Source organism: Tyto alba, unplaced genomic scaffold (genome assembly GCF_018691265.1).
Source record: "Tyto alba isolate M040663 unplaced genomic scaffold, T.alba_DEE_v4.0 Super-Scaffold_18, whole genome shotgun sequence".
Taxonomy (NCBI): domain Eukaryota; kingdom Metazoa; phylum Chordata; class Aves; order Strigiformes; family Tytonidae; genus Tyto; species Tyto alba.
Genome location: NW_024881280.1, coordinates 21,349,215 through 21,361,288, shown reverse-complemented (window position 1 = coordinate 21,361,288; position 12,074 = coordinate 21,349,215). Strand labels below are relative to the sequence as shown.

At 41.4% G+C, this 12,074-nt stretch overlaps 1 protein-coding gene across 16 annotated transcripts in view; it reads left to right on the top strand.

Annotated features, from left to right (window-relative positions):
- Positions 1-270: 270 nt before the first annotated feature.
- RALGAPA1 (Ral GTPase activating protein catalytic subunit alpha 1) overlaps positions 271-12,074 on the top strand; it is a 133,451-nt gene continuing 121,647 nt past the window's right edge. For all 16 annotated transcript variants that reach the window (XM_042791125.1, XM_042791124.1, XM_042791123.1 and 13 more), the window contains exon 1: positions 271-650. In XM_042791125.1, the coding sequence (XP_042647059.1) occupies positions 545-650 (106 nt within the window). In that variant the 5' untranslated portion in view covers positions 271-544. The remainder of the gene's footprint in view (positions 651-12,074) is intronic.

Genomic DNA, 12,074 nt, shown 5'->3' with positions numbered 1-12,074 from the left:
AACTTCATTTTACTCATAAACAGCTGAAGTACAGCTGCCCGCACCAGCTGCCGTAGCCGCATTCGCTGCACGGAGGCTCCTGCAGCGCGCCCCTCCCCGGTGCGGGCTCTCCAACCCCGGGCAGGCACAGCTCCCCACGGGCGCGCTGCCGCTCCCACGCGTGAGGGCGGCCCCCGGAGGGCAGGGGCCCCGCCCGCCGCGCCTCGGAGGTGCGCTGGGGAGCGCCGGCCGTGACGTCACGGCGCGGTTGCCATAGGGACGCCTGGGTCGCACCTGACGGCTGTCGTGAAGCAGCGGGAGGAGAAGGAGGAAGGGGGAGCCCAGGCCCGGCCCGGCCCGGCCCGGCCCCCTCCGGGCCCGCGGCGAGTTGGCTGCGCGCTGCGCCCCTCCGCCCCTGCCGCATCGGCGTGGGAGGCAGAGGCGGGAGCGGGAGGCGGCGCTGCCGCCGCTGGCTATGTAGGGGCCTCGGAGCGGGCGGATCCGGAGGCCGCTGTCCGCCTCTGGAGCGCAGCGCTGCGCCGGGCCCGGGCTCGGGCCCGGCGGGATGTTCTCCAAGAAGCCGCACGGGGACGTGCGGAAATCCACGCAGAAGGTGCTGGACACCCGCAAGGACCCGCTTACCCGCCTGAAGCACCTGCGCGTCCTCATCGGTGAGGCGGCAGGGAGGGAGAGAGGGAGCGGGGAGACGGCGGCCCCGTGTCCCGGCGTGGCAGGGACCGGCCGGACGCCGGGGCGGGAGGCGGGCGCGGGGCCCTGCTCTGGCGAGGGACCCGGCCGGCACAGCCCGGCGGCCGGAGGGAGGGCCCCGCGCCCGGCATGGCAGGGCTTCAGCGGGGGCCGCGGGAGCCGGTGGGCGCAGCGGGGGATGCGCCGCTCCCCGCCGCTGTACCGAGGCACGTACGCTTCCACCGCGTTTGAGGTGGAATGCATTTGGCAGCTGTGGGGGGAGGCGAAAAGCTGGTGAATTATCACGTCCCCCGTGAATTATCCTCTAGAGCTATAGAAATGCTGCAGAAGTCGGCACGCTTCGATAGAAGTGGCTGGCGAGCGCTAATGGTGCTTGTGGCTCCCTAATCCATTTCCCCTAAAAGCTTACAGTACCGACTTATGTTTGTGTATGTTTTCAAGGTAAGAGCTTACAACAATAAGTGGTCGCTAGAGTAGATGTAGATGAGCATACGCGCAGTTGGTCTGAAAACACTTTTGGTTCGCCAGTTGGTCGAGGAGGGAACATAAGCATTTAAGTACTGCCCTGGTTCCCTGTGAACAGCTGTTTAACCTGACCAGTGAATTAGAAATTGTGGTTATATGTAATAACTGCCTAATGAAAAAAACAGTGGAAAAAACCCCAGGGTTAACCATTCAAAAATATCTGCTAGCTGCATGTGTTTGTAGAAATCGAAGTCATTGTCATCAAGCTGTCCTTGAAAAAAGTTTACTCAGGAGTGTATTTTGGGCCCTTCAGTTTCTGTAAAGGTGTGTATTGCTTCTGTCAGTTTATCAACATGTGAGTGGGGCTGGATCAAAGGCAACTGCATTCTGTATTTAGCATGGAGTACTGAATGGATTATTTTGGGTTCCATCTACAGTCCAGGGGTATTTAAGTACCTTGTCCTTGGCCTCCAAAGCTGGATTCTTGATTTTCAAAGGAAAAGGATTATTTCTCCCTATTTGGTTTTGTATTGGTGTTTAAAGGACCAGGTGGGTGTTCCCCTATGGCAGCATCTGCTGCTGCATGACTTATTTTCTGCAACATAATAATTATTTAGACTTTTAAAATTGAGAATTGTTGGGTAGCTAGTTATCCAAGACGCTTCAGTAGTCAGATGTATCCTCTTGCCTCACTCAGAATGTTACCACTTTTTTTAACTAGCTGTACTGAGCCAGTTGTGGCTTGCTTTGTGTTGATTTTACATTTATTTTTAGCTACTTCATCAGTTGAAACATAAGAGGAAAGAGCACTGCAAAGAAACTAAATAATTCTTTGAATTTAGGTTTCCTGGCTAAAGTATGTTGACTATTTCTAGTTTTGCTTTAGTCTGCAAAACAATCTGTGTGATTGTTTTTTATTTCTGATCTGTTATAGATTTGGTATTTCTGTTGCTTATGTTGCTTTATTTACATGATTTTCCTTCAGCTTTGTTAATACTTGGGTGCATTCTGCAAGATGAAAGCCACCAGCTCTGTGTCAAGCAGACGTTCTTATCTAATCTAAGGGTTCTGCTTACTGGCTGTAGGACAAACTAAATCTGCTGGGGCGTGTTTTCATGTGATGGCCATTCCCCATTTCCCCCTGCACATGCATATGTCTCAGCGGTTGAAGCAGAGCTCCCACACATCCTTTCTCCAGGTTTGGGAGAATACGGTGTGTGACTGTAAGTAGGGAAAGGTGTAACAGTACTCTTCAGCTTGTCTGTCTTGGATGCATCTATGATTCTGTCATTATGCAGATACTCTTAGATGCATAAGGTACAAAAACAAGGTCTTCTTTGGGGACAGGGGGAGTAGATGTGTTTCTACGTGTTCCTACTGTAGTGTAAGAGAAGTATATAACGGATTATTTGAAGTCTGTCTTCTGCTGTCATCACCTCCTTGCCTTATTCCTTAAATTTCTCTGCTCCCTTAAACTGCCTTTCAAAGCCTAAGTTCTATGCCCTTTCTTCTCCAGCTTTTTCCTTGACTAGTGTTCAGGACCAGATTAAAAAAATAATGTGCCCACATAAGATAGGCTGCTGCCTGAGGTGGCTTTGTATGCAAGTACCATCCTGCAGCTTGAGCAGCATCATGCTGCATTTTCCTGTTTATCTTTTTTTCCTCAGAGGCAACTCCCCCAGCATAATAATTGGCATGTTTCCATGTGCTGAGGGGAGCCAAGCTAACTATTGCCATCAGACCATCCAAGGGGAGAAAGGAGAAAATCTCAGTTCAGCTTTGTTCATCTTCTTTATGAATGAAAAATGATTTTCTTGTTTATTGCTCTTAGACCCTGCGCATTGGAGACCAGAAGAGAATTCTTTGCTGTTTCACATCCAGGAGAAGGAAAGAATTTTTACCTTGTTCTTAAACTTAAAATCCTTTCGTCAGGCCTGCAAGGTGTATTAGACCAGAGTAAATTTTTTTTTGCTGTACGTTTTTGTCTTTGGTTCAGCAACAATAAACTGAAACATGGCCTTGGATTCATGGTTAAGACTTGAGGGGAGGAAAGGGAGTACTAGTTCATTTTCCCTCTATTTTATCAAAGCATCCAAAGCAACAGCTCTCCAGTAAGCTAAAATAATGGAATAGTCATGAAAAAAGTCAGAGTGCTTGTGAATTTACAGAGTGCTGGTTGTGTATTAGCCAAAGAGGAGAAATCTCAAAAATTTCTTATGGTAAAAGTGACAGTTGTATCCTACAAGGCAAGGGTGCAAGTCAGGCATCTAAAAGTACTTAAGATGGTATAACGTGGTTGTTAGTAAAGACCAGAAGAGACTAAACAATTTCACAGAACCTAGTATGAAGCTGAGTGGATAGCTCAAAGGCAATTGACATTTATTTTTAACAAACTAAAAGTAGTGTACTTTAGTTGGAATTATTTAAATGCCTTTTATAAGATAACTTAGAATGTAGTGAGTTGTATCATTTTAGGAAAAAGTATCTTGTCACTGATGATAACTCAGTTTAAATTTAGTAAAAAATGCAAATTAGTCTGACTGCATAAGGAATATAGAAAATTTTGTGTCTTTGTAAAACAGTGGTGTACCATTACACCAACTATCACTGCAGCTTTAGTAGTCTTATTGCTACAGTCAATGTATAGAAGTTTTAGAGATGGGAATTACTCAGATGAGATTAAGACTTTGATGTGAAAAGACACTGAAAGCTTTTGATGCCCTTTCTGTAGGGGCAAAGAGTGAAAAATACGTAAACATGTGAAAAAGACTAGGAAATAAAGTGTTAAAGCCTACCAAATTTGAAGTTACAGTGAAAGATTTTTGGCTTGGGAAGCTTCTGAGTGCTAGACTAACTATCAATTATAAGCATACCAGGGAAATGCATTTGTATTTTTTTTTTTACTGAAGCTTTTGTAGATAACTGCTTTTTGCTACTTCACACCAGTGTCCTGTCTCTGGCTGATTCTCTGTTCTTAGTATGGCTCTATTCAGGCTTTTTTTGTAAATCAGGAACCAAGGGAAGTTCACTGGAATTCAGGTGACTAATTCAGAATTGATTATGTTAGTTCTTAAAGTAAATATAATATGTGACCAATTAATGCATGTCACAGGCATAAGGTTTTTTTAATAGAGGTTAAAGCCTCTGGGACACCTCTTAGTGGTAATAAATATTTATAGTAAAAGCTAAGAATTGGAAAGAGGTTGAGGTCTCAGATCCTGGGACATAGCAATCTGTGAGTGAAGGTAGTCTGTTTTTCATTGTTTTTCTTGTATAGTATTTTTCTTGAAACAACTGGAACTGTCTGCTTTATGAGATTTGATTCCTGAGGTGTATTAGTTTCTTCCCATAGGGATGTGTTCACCCATCAGTATGTGACTTATCAAACTATTCTACTGTCTTGTTTCTGTAAGATGGAAACGCTGTAACAGTTTTGTTTACCATGAGGTAGTTGTGGTTTGTATGGCAGTGGCTGAGGCTTGTCAGAAGCGAGGACCTGCTGTAAGGAAGGCTGCCAGCTGCAGTTAGTGCAGGTGTGATCACTGAGACTTCTCTAGCAGATGGAAGTGGAGGCACATAGTGTACCTTATGGAGTTAGGTATTGCCTGCAGAACGAAGCCTGTGATTTTCCAGAAAAATATATAATTTTAGCAGTCTCCAGTGAATTAGTAGCTAATTGCAATTTTTAGGATCATTAAGAGGAAATAATGTGGAAATAATGTGTTCTTATAATCAGTGTTGCACTCTTTAATCAGATTTCAACATCAAACTAAAATTCTGTGGGTTTAAAATGGTAGTTCATAAAAGTTTGTTCTAGTAATCCTTCAAGCATCAAATCATGCTTGATTTGTCCTTTTGTTAAAACAGGGCTTTGAGAACTCTGTAAATAATTAAGGCCCTTTCACAACATCATACCTTAACAATATTGACTTCTTGTTTTGTTCTAGTTTTGATATCAAATATGTTGCTGCTACCTGTTGAATTTGTAGTTTGTCATAATTTGTAAATATATATATTAAAAAAAAAAAAAGCCAAACCCCCTAAATATTTCATGATTTCTGCATAATCTTGGTATGTGCAAGCAAGTCAAACGAATATACGTGGTTTAAGATTTACTTTTAGGGCTGAACTCTTAAAGATAACTTTTTCTTCTTTTTTTCTTCTTCATTTTTTTTATAGAGTAGGAGTTACAGGCCTGTAATCTATTAATCCAGAGGAAAATAAAAAGAAATATATTGTTTCTCATAAATTATTTTATTTGTATCTAATATATTAAAAATACACTGCTTGTATCTCTGGAACCATGGAGAGAGTGCTTGTAGAATGTAATGCTAAGAGAACAGAGCATTTGAATTGTGGGGTGGGTTTTTTATTATTTTGTTATTCTTGGTGGTTTGTTAGTGCTTGATCTCATGCAAGTGATTTCTGAAAGGGAAAAATCAAGCTGCACTAAACAAAATGAAACGGGGTGCATTGGACATCCATTCTGATATATTGTTTAGTATTAAACAATATACTTAAACAGACATTGCATTTGTCTAAAGGGATTTTAATTTAAGGAATCTATTTGACTGGCAGTCAGCCCTAATGCTTCAGCTGGATGGCATGCATTGGTGTTGCACATCATCAACATCACTTATTATAATATCACTTATATACTATAATAAATGAAAAATGTTTTATGGTTGTTAAAGTGAGATGCGAGTGAGAAGCTCCAGCAGAACTAGCTGCCTGGAATTCTCTTTGGAGCTAACTGTTCCAGAAGTTTCTGTGGATGTGCAAAGCTGTATTATTTCTGGCAAGAGTTGTGGATTTTTTTTTTTTTTCCTTGTAATTCTAACTGCAGAGAACACGCCCACTGTTGTAATTCATGGATTTGGCTGTAGGTTGACTGCAGTTTAAGAAATTAGACTTGATGTTCTGTCAGTCTGGATTTAACCCTGAACCATTCTGTTCTGTTTTGGCCAGGAGAAAAGGGGAAAGAATTGCTCTGCTTTAGGATTTGGGCTCATGTTACGCTGGACTTGCAGAGAGCAGCAGCGGCCGGTGCTGCGGGCTTGCAGGGCGAGGGGCTGGCCTCGGATCAAAGCCCCGGCCGGGCTGGCCAAAGGGGCGGCTCTGCCGCTTGGATGCGAAGGGAAGGGCTCTGTGGGTTTAGCTTGTGGCGGCTTGGAATGAAAAGAAGTACATTCCTACGGAAGTGTTTGAAGTTGCTTAAATAAAAGCTTAAGATCTGGAACATGCGTGAGTTGTTATGGAAGCATTTCTTAAAAGTTTACTAGCATAACTCTTTTGGAGTCTGCAGGCCATCTGAAAGAATTAGCTGGGAGAGCTGTCAGCTGCTTCTGCTCATGCCTATAGAGCACTGGTGTTGACGTTTGTAACAGTTTGGATGCAAATGACATTCTTTGGTGCTGTTAACCTGCTTACTCATTCATGATTTCTTTTTCTTTTTTTCCCCTTGTATTGTATCTAAAATACGGTTTGTTAAATAGCTGTTAGTGATCTGAAACAGTAAGGCCCAGTGTGAAGCCCTAGTTTAATAGCTTTGCATTTGTAGCTCACTATTTTAAATGTGGCTTGTTACCAGGTCTCTCTCACTTTGACTGTCTGTTAACTATGCCAGAGCTGCCAGTTAGTTCTGGAGGTTTTCCTTTTAACCTTTCTAAATGATACGCTTTATTATTCGAGAGTCTGTCCTATGTGTCTGAATCCACTGTTTTGCTGTAAAGCAGACATTACATTTTTCAGCTTGAAGAATTAAGAATGAGTAGGTTCCTATTGACCATTTTCACTGTATGCTAACAGAAATTGTGGAGGCTGAGAAACCTCTTGTTTTCTGATGGCACCAGTTTCTTAGGAGAAGGGATACCGAACCCTTCAGTCTATAGTGGGCCTCTGCTTTACAGAAATAGAAGTCTGGCCGTCTTCCAGGTCATTGTTTGCTGCAGTTGTCACTGGTATTTTATTCTTGGGTAAGGATGAGGGAAAGTGATTTAAAAGCCAGTAAGTCTCACAATGAGACGGGATAATATTTTCGTTATACTATGAGCTGTAACAGTTTTATGTATAAATATACTATTAAATTCGAAAATGCTTGAAATCAAGTTGTGGTTAATTTTACATTTGATCTGTAATGATGTAGACTATTCTGTAAATGCTATGGCAAATTTCAGTTGTACTTTGTGTGAACTGGTGAATGTCAATGTTCTCTTCAGAAAAGTTAATATATATCTAAGATCTGTGGAGGGTGTTTTGTTTTAGTTTTTAAGTTCAGTATTTTAATTGTTCACCTTTAAAGTTCTGCCCTGTGCAGAAAGTACAAGTCTATCTGCTTTATAATGTTTTGATTTCATACATCAGGCAATCTAAATAGTTTAGATGCATTTCCCATGCTAACTCAACTTATAAATATGTAGCGGATGTTGTGGATTAGTTTATAAGAATATATAGGATATATGTAGAAAACAAAATAAATAGGGAAGGTGAATTGTGTATAAGTTAAAGTCCAGTGAGATACTCTTCCTACCGAGGGTTGGGGTTTTGTATGTATAAACTTGTAAGCTTTGCAGAATTTGGCTCAGGTAATCCCTTACAAGTTTAAATATACAGTAAAAAGCTGTGTTGCTTTTTCTGGTTCATGTTTTGCTTCTGACAAAGTCATTTTTTAATCTCTGAGGTGGTACTCTTCATTGTAGTTTTAAGTATGGTATGCTATTCAAATAGTATCCTTCTTCTAATGTGTAATATTAAAGGATTACATTTTTAATGAAATAGTTTTGTGGATGCAAATTATTCCTGGTTAAAAAGGATGTGCTGATAATTGAACCACAATAGAAGTATTGGAGCAATTGGATTTAATTTCAGGCAGAGTTCTGCGGTAGAACAAATTTTCTGCAAGCAAATCTTGGCTTAGAGTCTTTCCTTCCTAAAATGATCACTGTGAGCACTTAAGTTTTGAATGGCTTACCAGGATACTTGAAAAGAATGTAATCTTTCAGAAAGTTTTGAACAATTAACCTTCAAAAGAGTTGGCCATTTGAAAACACATGAAAATAAGTTCCTAAGAAAAGAATTGGTCAGTTGAAAATATAGAAAGCATTTTTCTAAAAGTAGAGTCATGTGTTAGCACATAAGTTGGTAGGAGAGGTGAAGGGGTTTTTGTTTTGCTTGTTGGTTTTGTGTGTGTATTTTTGTTTTTGTTTGTTTTTTATTCCTTTGCTACAGTGCTAGTCTGTAAGGTGGGGAGGAGCAGAACTTACAAATTTCAGTGGTTTTAATGGAAATAAGAATTCCATTTGATCTGGTACTTGAATGCTCTTGTAATGAGGGTCATACAAATAGCTTAGATAACTAGTCTTCCATTTTTTGTTCAGTTCTCTGTTTCATGAATCAAAATAGAACAGAAATCTGTAAAATGAATGCAACTTCTAAAATTTAAACCAGTAAAGGTGATTTACCTTCTGAACACTGAACCTAGAAAAAACTAAAGTTACTTTTCTAACAGTTTTATGGGAGGAAGGAAAGGACAGAGAAGCTGTATAGTGTCTCTGCGCTTTAATTTAACTTTCTCCTTAAAAACCAAACAAAACAAAGCACTGCTGAACACACAGAGTTAATGCAGAGATCAGATTTGTACCAATTTTTAAGTTACAGAAAACTGTTAAGGAAAAATCAGCAATCAAAGATCTGTGTTTCTTGTGAGACATGAGAACTGCATTTTCTTGACAAACAGCTTCCATAAATGATGCTGGAAATTTGTGTTTTAGTGTATTGGAACTATGCTTTGTACAGTTGAAGCTTTAGTTTTTACATTGTTGGAATACAGTAGTATCCCATTTTCCCCTCTCTCATTCTGAGCAACTTGTTTATTTTATCTGTGCCAGATATATTTCTGAGTCCTTCACCCCTCCCAGTCTGTGCATAAGTACCAAGAACACAAGGAATATATTAGTTTGTGTTAGTTACATGAATCTGTAGTAGGAAAATACAAAGTTCTTTTGTTTAAAAATAAATGAATGCACTGTAAGTTAGGGAGGTAAGCCTGTTTCTGTGTAAAACCAAGGCTGTGTGTCTCTTCCTAAAAAAGCAAAAAAGAATAAGTAGCTAAAGTAGGCAGGCAACATCCTGCAAATTCCCAGTTCAAGGCTGTGTGAAAAGGTGTCCTGGGTTGAGTGAATGGTGGAGTTTTTTTGGTGGCAGGGGAGGGGGCTATCAGGGCGGCCCCCTGTGAGGCACACATCTGACTTCCCCATTTTCCTGCATTACCCACCAAGTGCACCCCTCACAGGGGGCCGCCCCGATAGCCCCCTCCCCTGCCACCAAAAAAACTCCACCATTCACTCAACCCAGGACAAAAGGACATACATATGCTCCTTGAAGAGGAAATGATTTTTACTTCTGTATGCAGTGTTCATGATACTTTGGGAGAACATAGACAAGAGACAGTCACCTAGTGTTAGAGAAAATGCTTTAAGAGGAGAGAATTGAAGAGCTGTATCTTTAGTTGATCACAAGTATAAAGGTGAACTGAATGTTCTAGAGAAATTTTCAGTAGGGAAAAAAATACCAGATCCTTAATTAATGAAGAAAGCTGTAACAGCAGTGTATAGCTGGAAGTTTTAATGTTAAAGTAATCAAGGAAAGCAATAGTCTCTCTATGCATGTGTTAGTCATGTGGATTGTGTTTGGTATAGAGGTAGCTGTGAGATGGAATGATGTATGCAGGTGGCCAGACTAGATGATTTCCACATCCAGCTCTTCTAAGGTCTACATGACTATCTCCATGATGTATCTGCTTTTTCTCCCTGCTCCTCCTTCTTGCCATAATTCTTGCTCAGGCTATGCATAATGAGTTCAAAGTTCTTGACCAATGCAAGCTTCCAAATTTCTGGATGAGCAGCTTATTGAATCACTATAGGTATCCTTCAATGATGAGCAGATGCTGTCTTGCTCTAGGTGACAAACCTATCAGATGCACAAGTGTGTTTTCCCTCCCTTAGAAGGAAAGCTGTTTTTTGGCATTAACAGAAATAGTTGGGTGTTTAAAAAAAGTATCATTTTCAGGTAATGACAAGACAAAATTCCCATTAAATAAAATGTTATCATTTTAATTTCTTCCATCTGAAGTGATAGATTTTATTGCAAGAAATCGATTGTTGTTAACTGTTTGGTTTGAATTCCAAAACCCTGCTTTTGATTATGCTATCAGGTGTGATCTTAGGAAGAAATCAGGGTGAAATGCATTTGCTAGAAAAGTTGCAGGGTCAAGGAATTTTTTACTTTCATCTTTCCCTTCCAAGCTATAACTTTATTATGAAGGTATGCTTTTAGTGTTAATTGGGTGTTAATGGTAATAATACAGGTCTACCAATGCTCCTCTGAGTATTTTCTGAGGTGATTGAAATAATTGTTCTTCAAAATTTTATATTTAAAAAAAAAAAAACAAAACACCCTAGCCTCTGAAATTCTCCTCCCCCCATAAACAGAACTCTGGAAATGCAGAACGCCTTACCACAGGGCCAGTTGTATGTATGCAAGTGTCACACAGTAATTATGCGGTAAAATGAGAATCACTGTTCATAGAATCATAGAATGGTTGGGGTTGGAAGGGACCTTAAAGATAATCCAGTTCCAACCCCCCCTGCCACAGGCAGGGACACCTTCCACCAGACCAGGTTGCTCAAAGCCCCGTCCAGCCTGGCCTTGGACACTGCCAGGGAGGGGGCAGCCACAGCTTCCCTGGGCAACCTGTGCCAGTGTCTCACCACACTCACAGGGAAGGATTTCTTCCTTATGTCTAATCTAAATTGATCCTCTCTGTTTAAAACTGTTACCTCTTGTCCCATCACTACACTCCCTGATAGAGTCCCTCCCCATCTTTTCTGCAGGTCTCCTTAAGGTACTGGAAGGCTTCTATATGGTCTCCCTGGAGCCTTCTCTTCTCCAGGCTGAATAACCCCAACTCTCTCAGCCTGTGTTCACAGGGGAGGTGTTCCAGCGCTCTGAGTCTTCAATGGCCTCTCCTGGACCTGCTCAAGCAGGTCAATGCCCTTTTCATGTCAGGGGCCCCAGAGCTGGTTGTAGTATCCCAGGTGGGGCCTCATGAGAGCGGTTCAGCTGGTTATGTAGGCAAGCCTTTATTTTGTTGCCTGAAGAATCTAGGAATAGTGTCTCCAAAAATGACAAACTGTTGTACTACAATTGAGTCTTTAAAGAATACAGTTTGGTTTGTTTTTTAAATTTGCTTGTTTCAGAGTTGACCCGTGTCAGGGGGAAAGAATGAGGGCCAGTTTCAGGAAATGAAACATTTAATGTGCCCGCAAAAATGCAGCGTTCCTGTGTGTTGTGTGGCAGAGACCCTGTTTAACTGCTTCTGATCCCTTCGGTATTTGGAACTAGTGTTTTCTGCTAATTCACATCAAGTGAACTGTTCCACTGGTTTCTATGTGCAATTCCCATACAGCAGTTAAATATATGGACTAAAATATTATCTTCTGCCGCCATCCTTTCTCCTGAAAGTCTTAATCATTGCTTTCTTTTTCCCTTTAATCCTCAAACCCTTTTGGTTTGCTTCCTTCTCTATTTTCTTTTTCATAGTCTAGAGCTCACCTAGGGTTCTGCCCCATGAGTAGAAGTGGCTATAATGATTGTGCCTATGCTTTAGTCCTATCTCCATTTCTTGTGCCCTTGCCCTGACTGCCGGAAAATCATTGTCTAGCTTGTTTGAAGTGAAATTGGCTTTTGGTGCCCTTCCTTTAGTATTTCAAACTCACATACCAGCAGCTGAAGTGCTAAAGTGGTGTAGCAGTTTCTGCAGAAGTGGAGGTTTGGTTAATCCTCTGAAGTGGTCAGGCACATGCTAGCTGCTCTGGACCACTAAGTTTATTGCTAACTAAGCTGTATTGCTTTAAGAATTGATT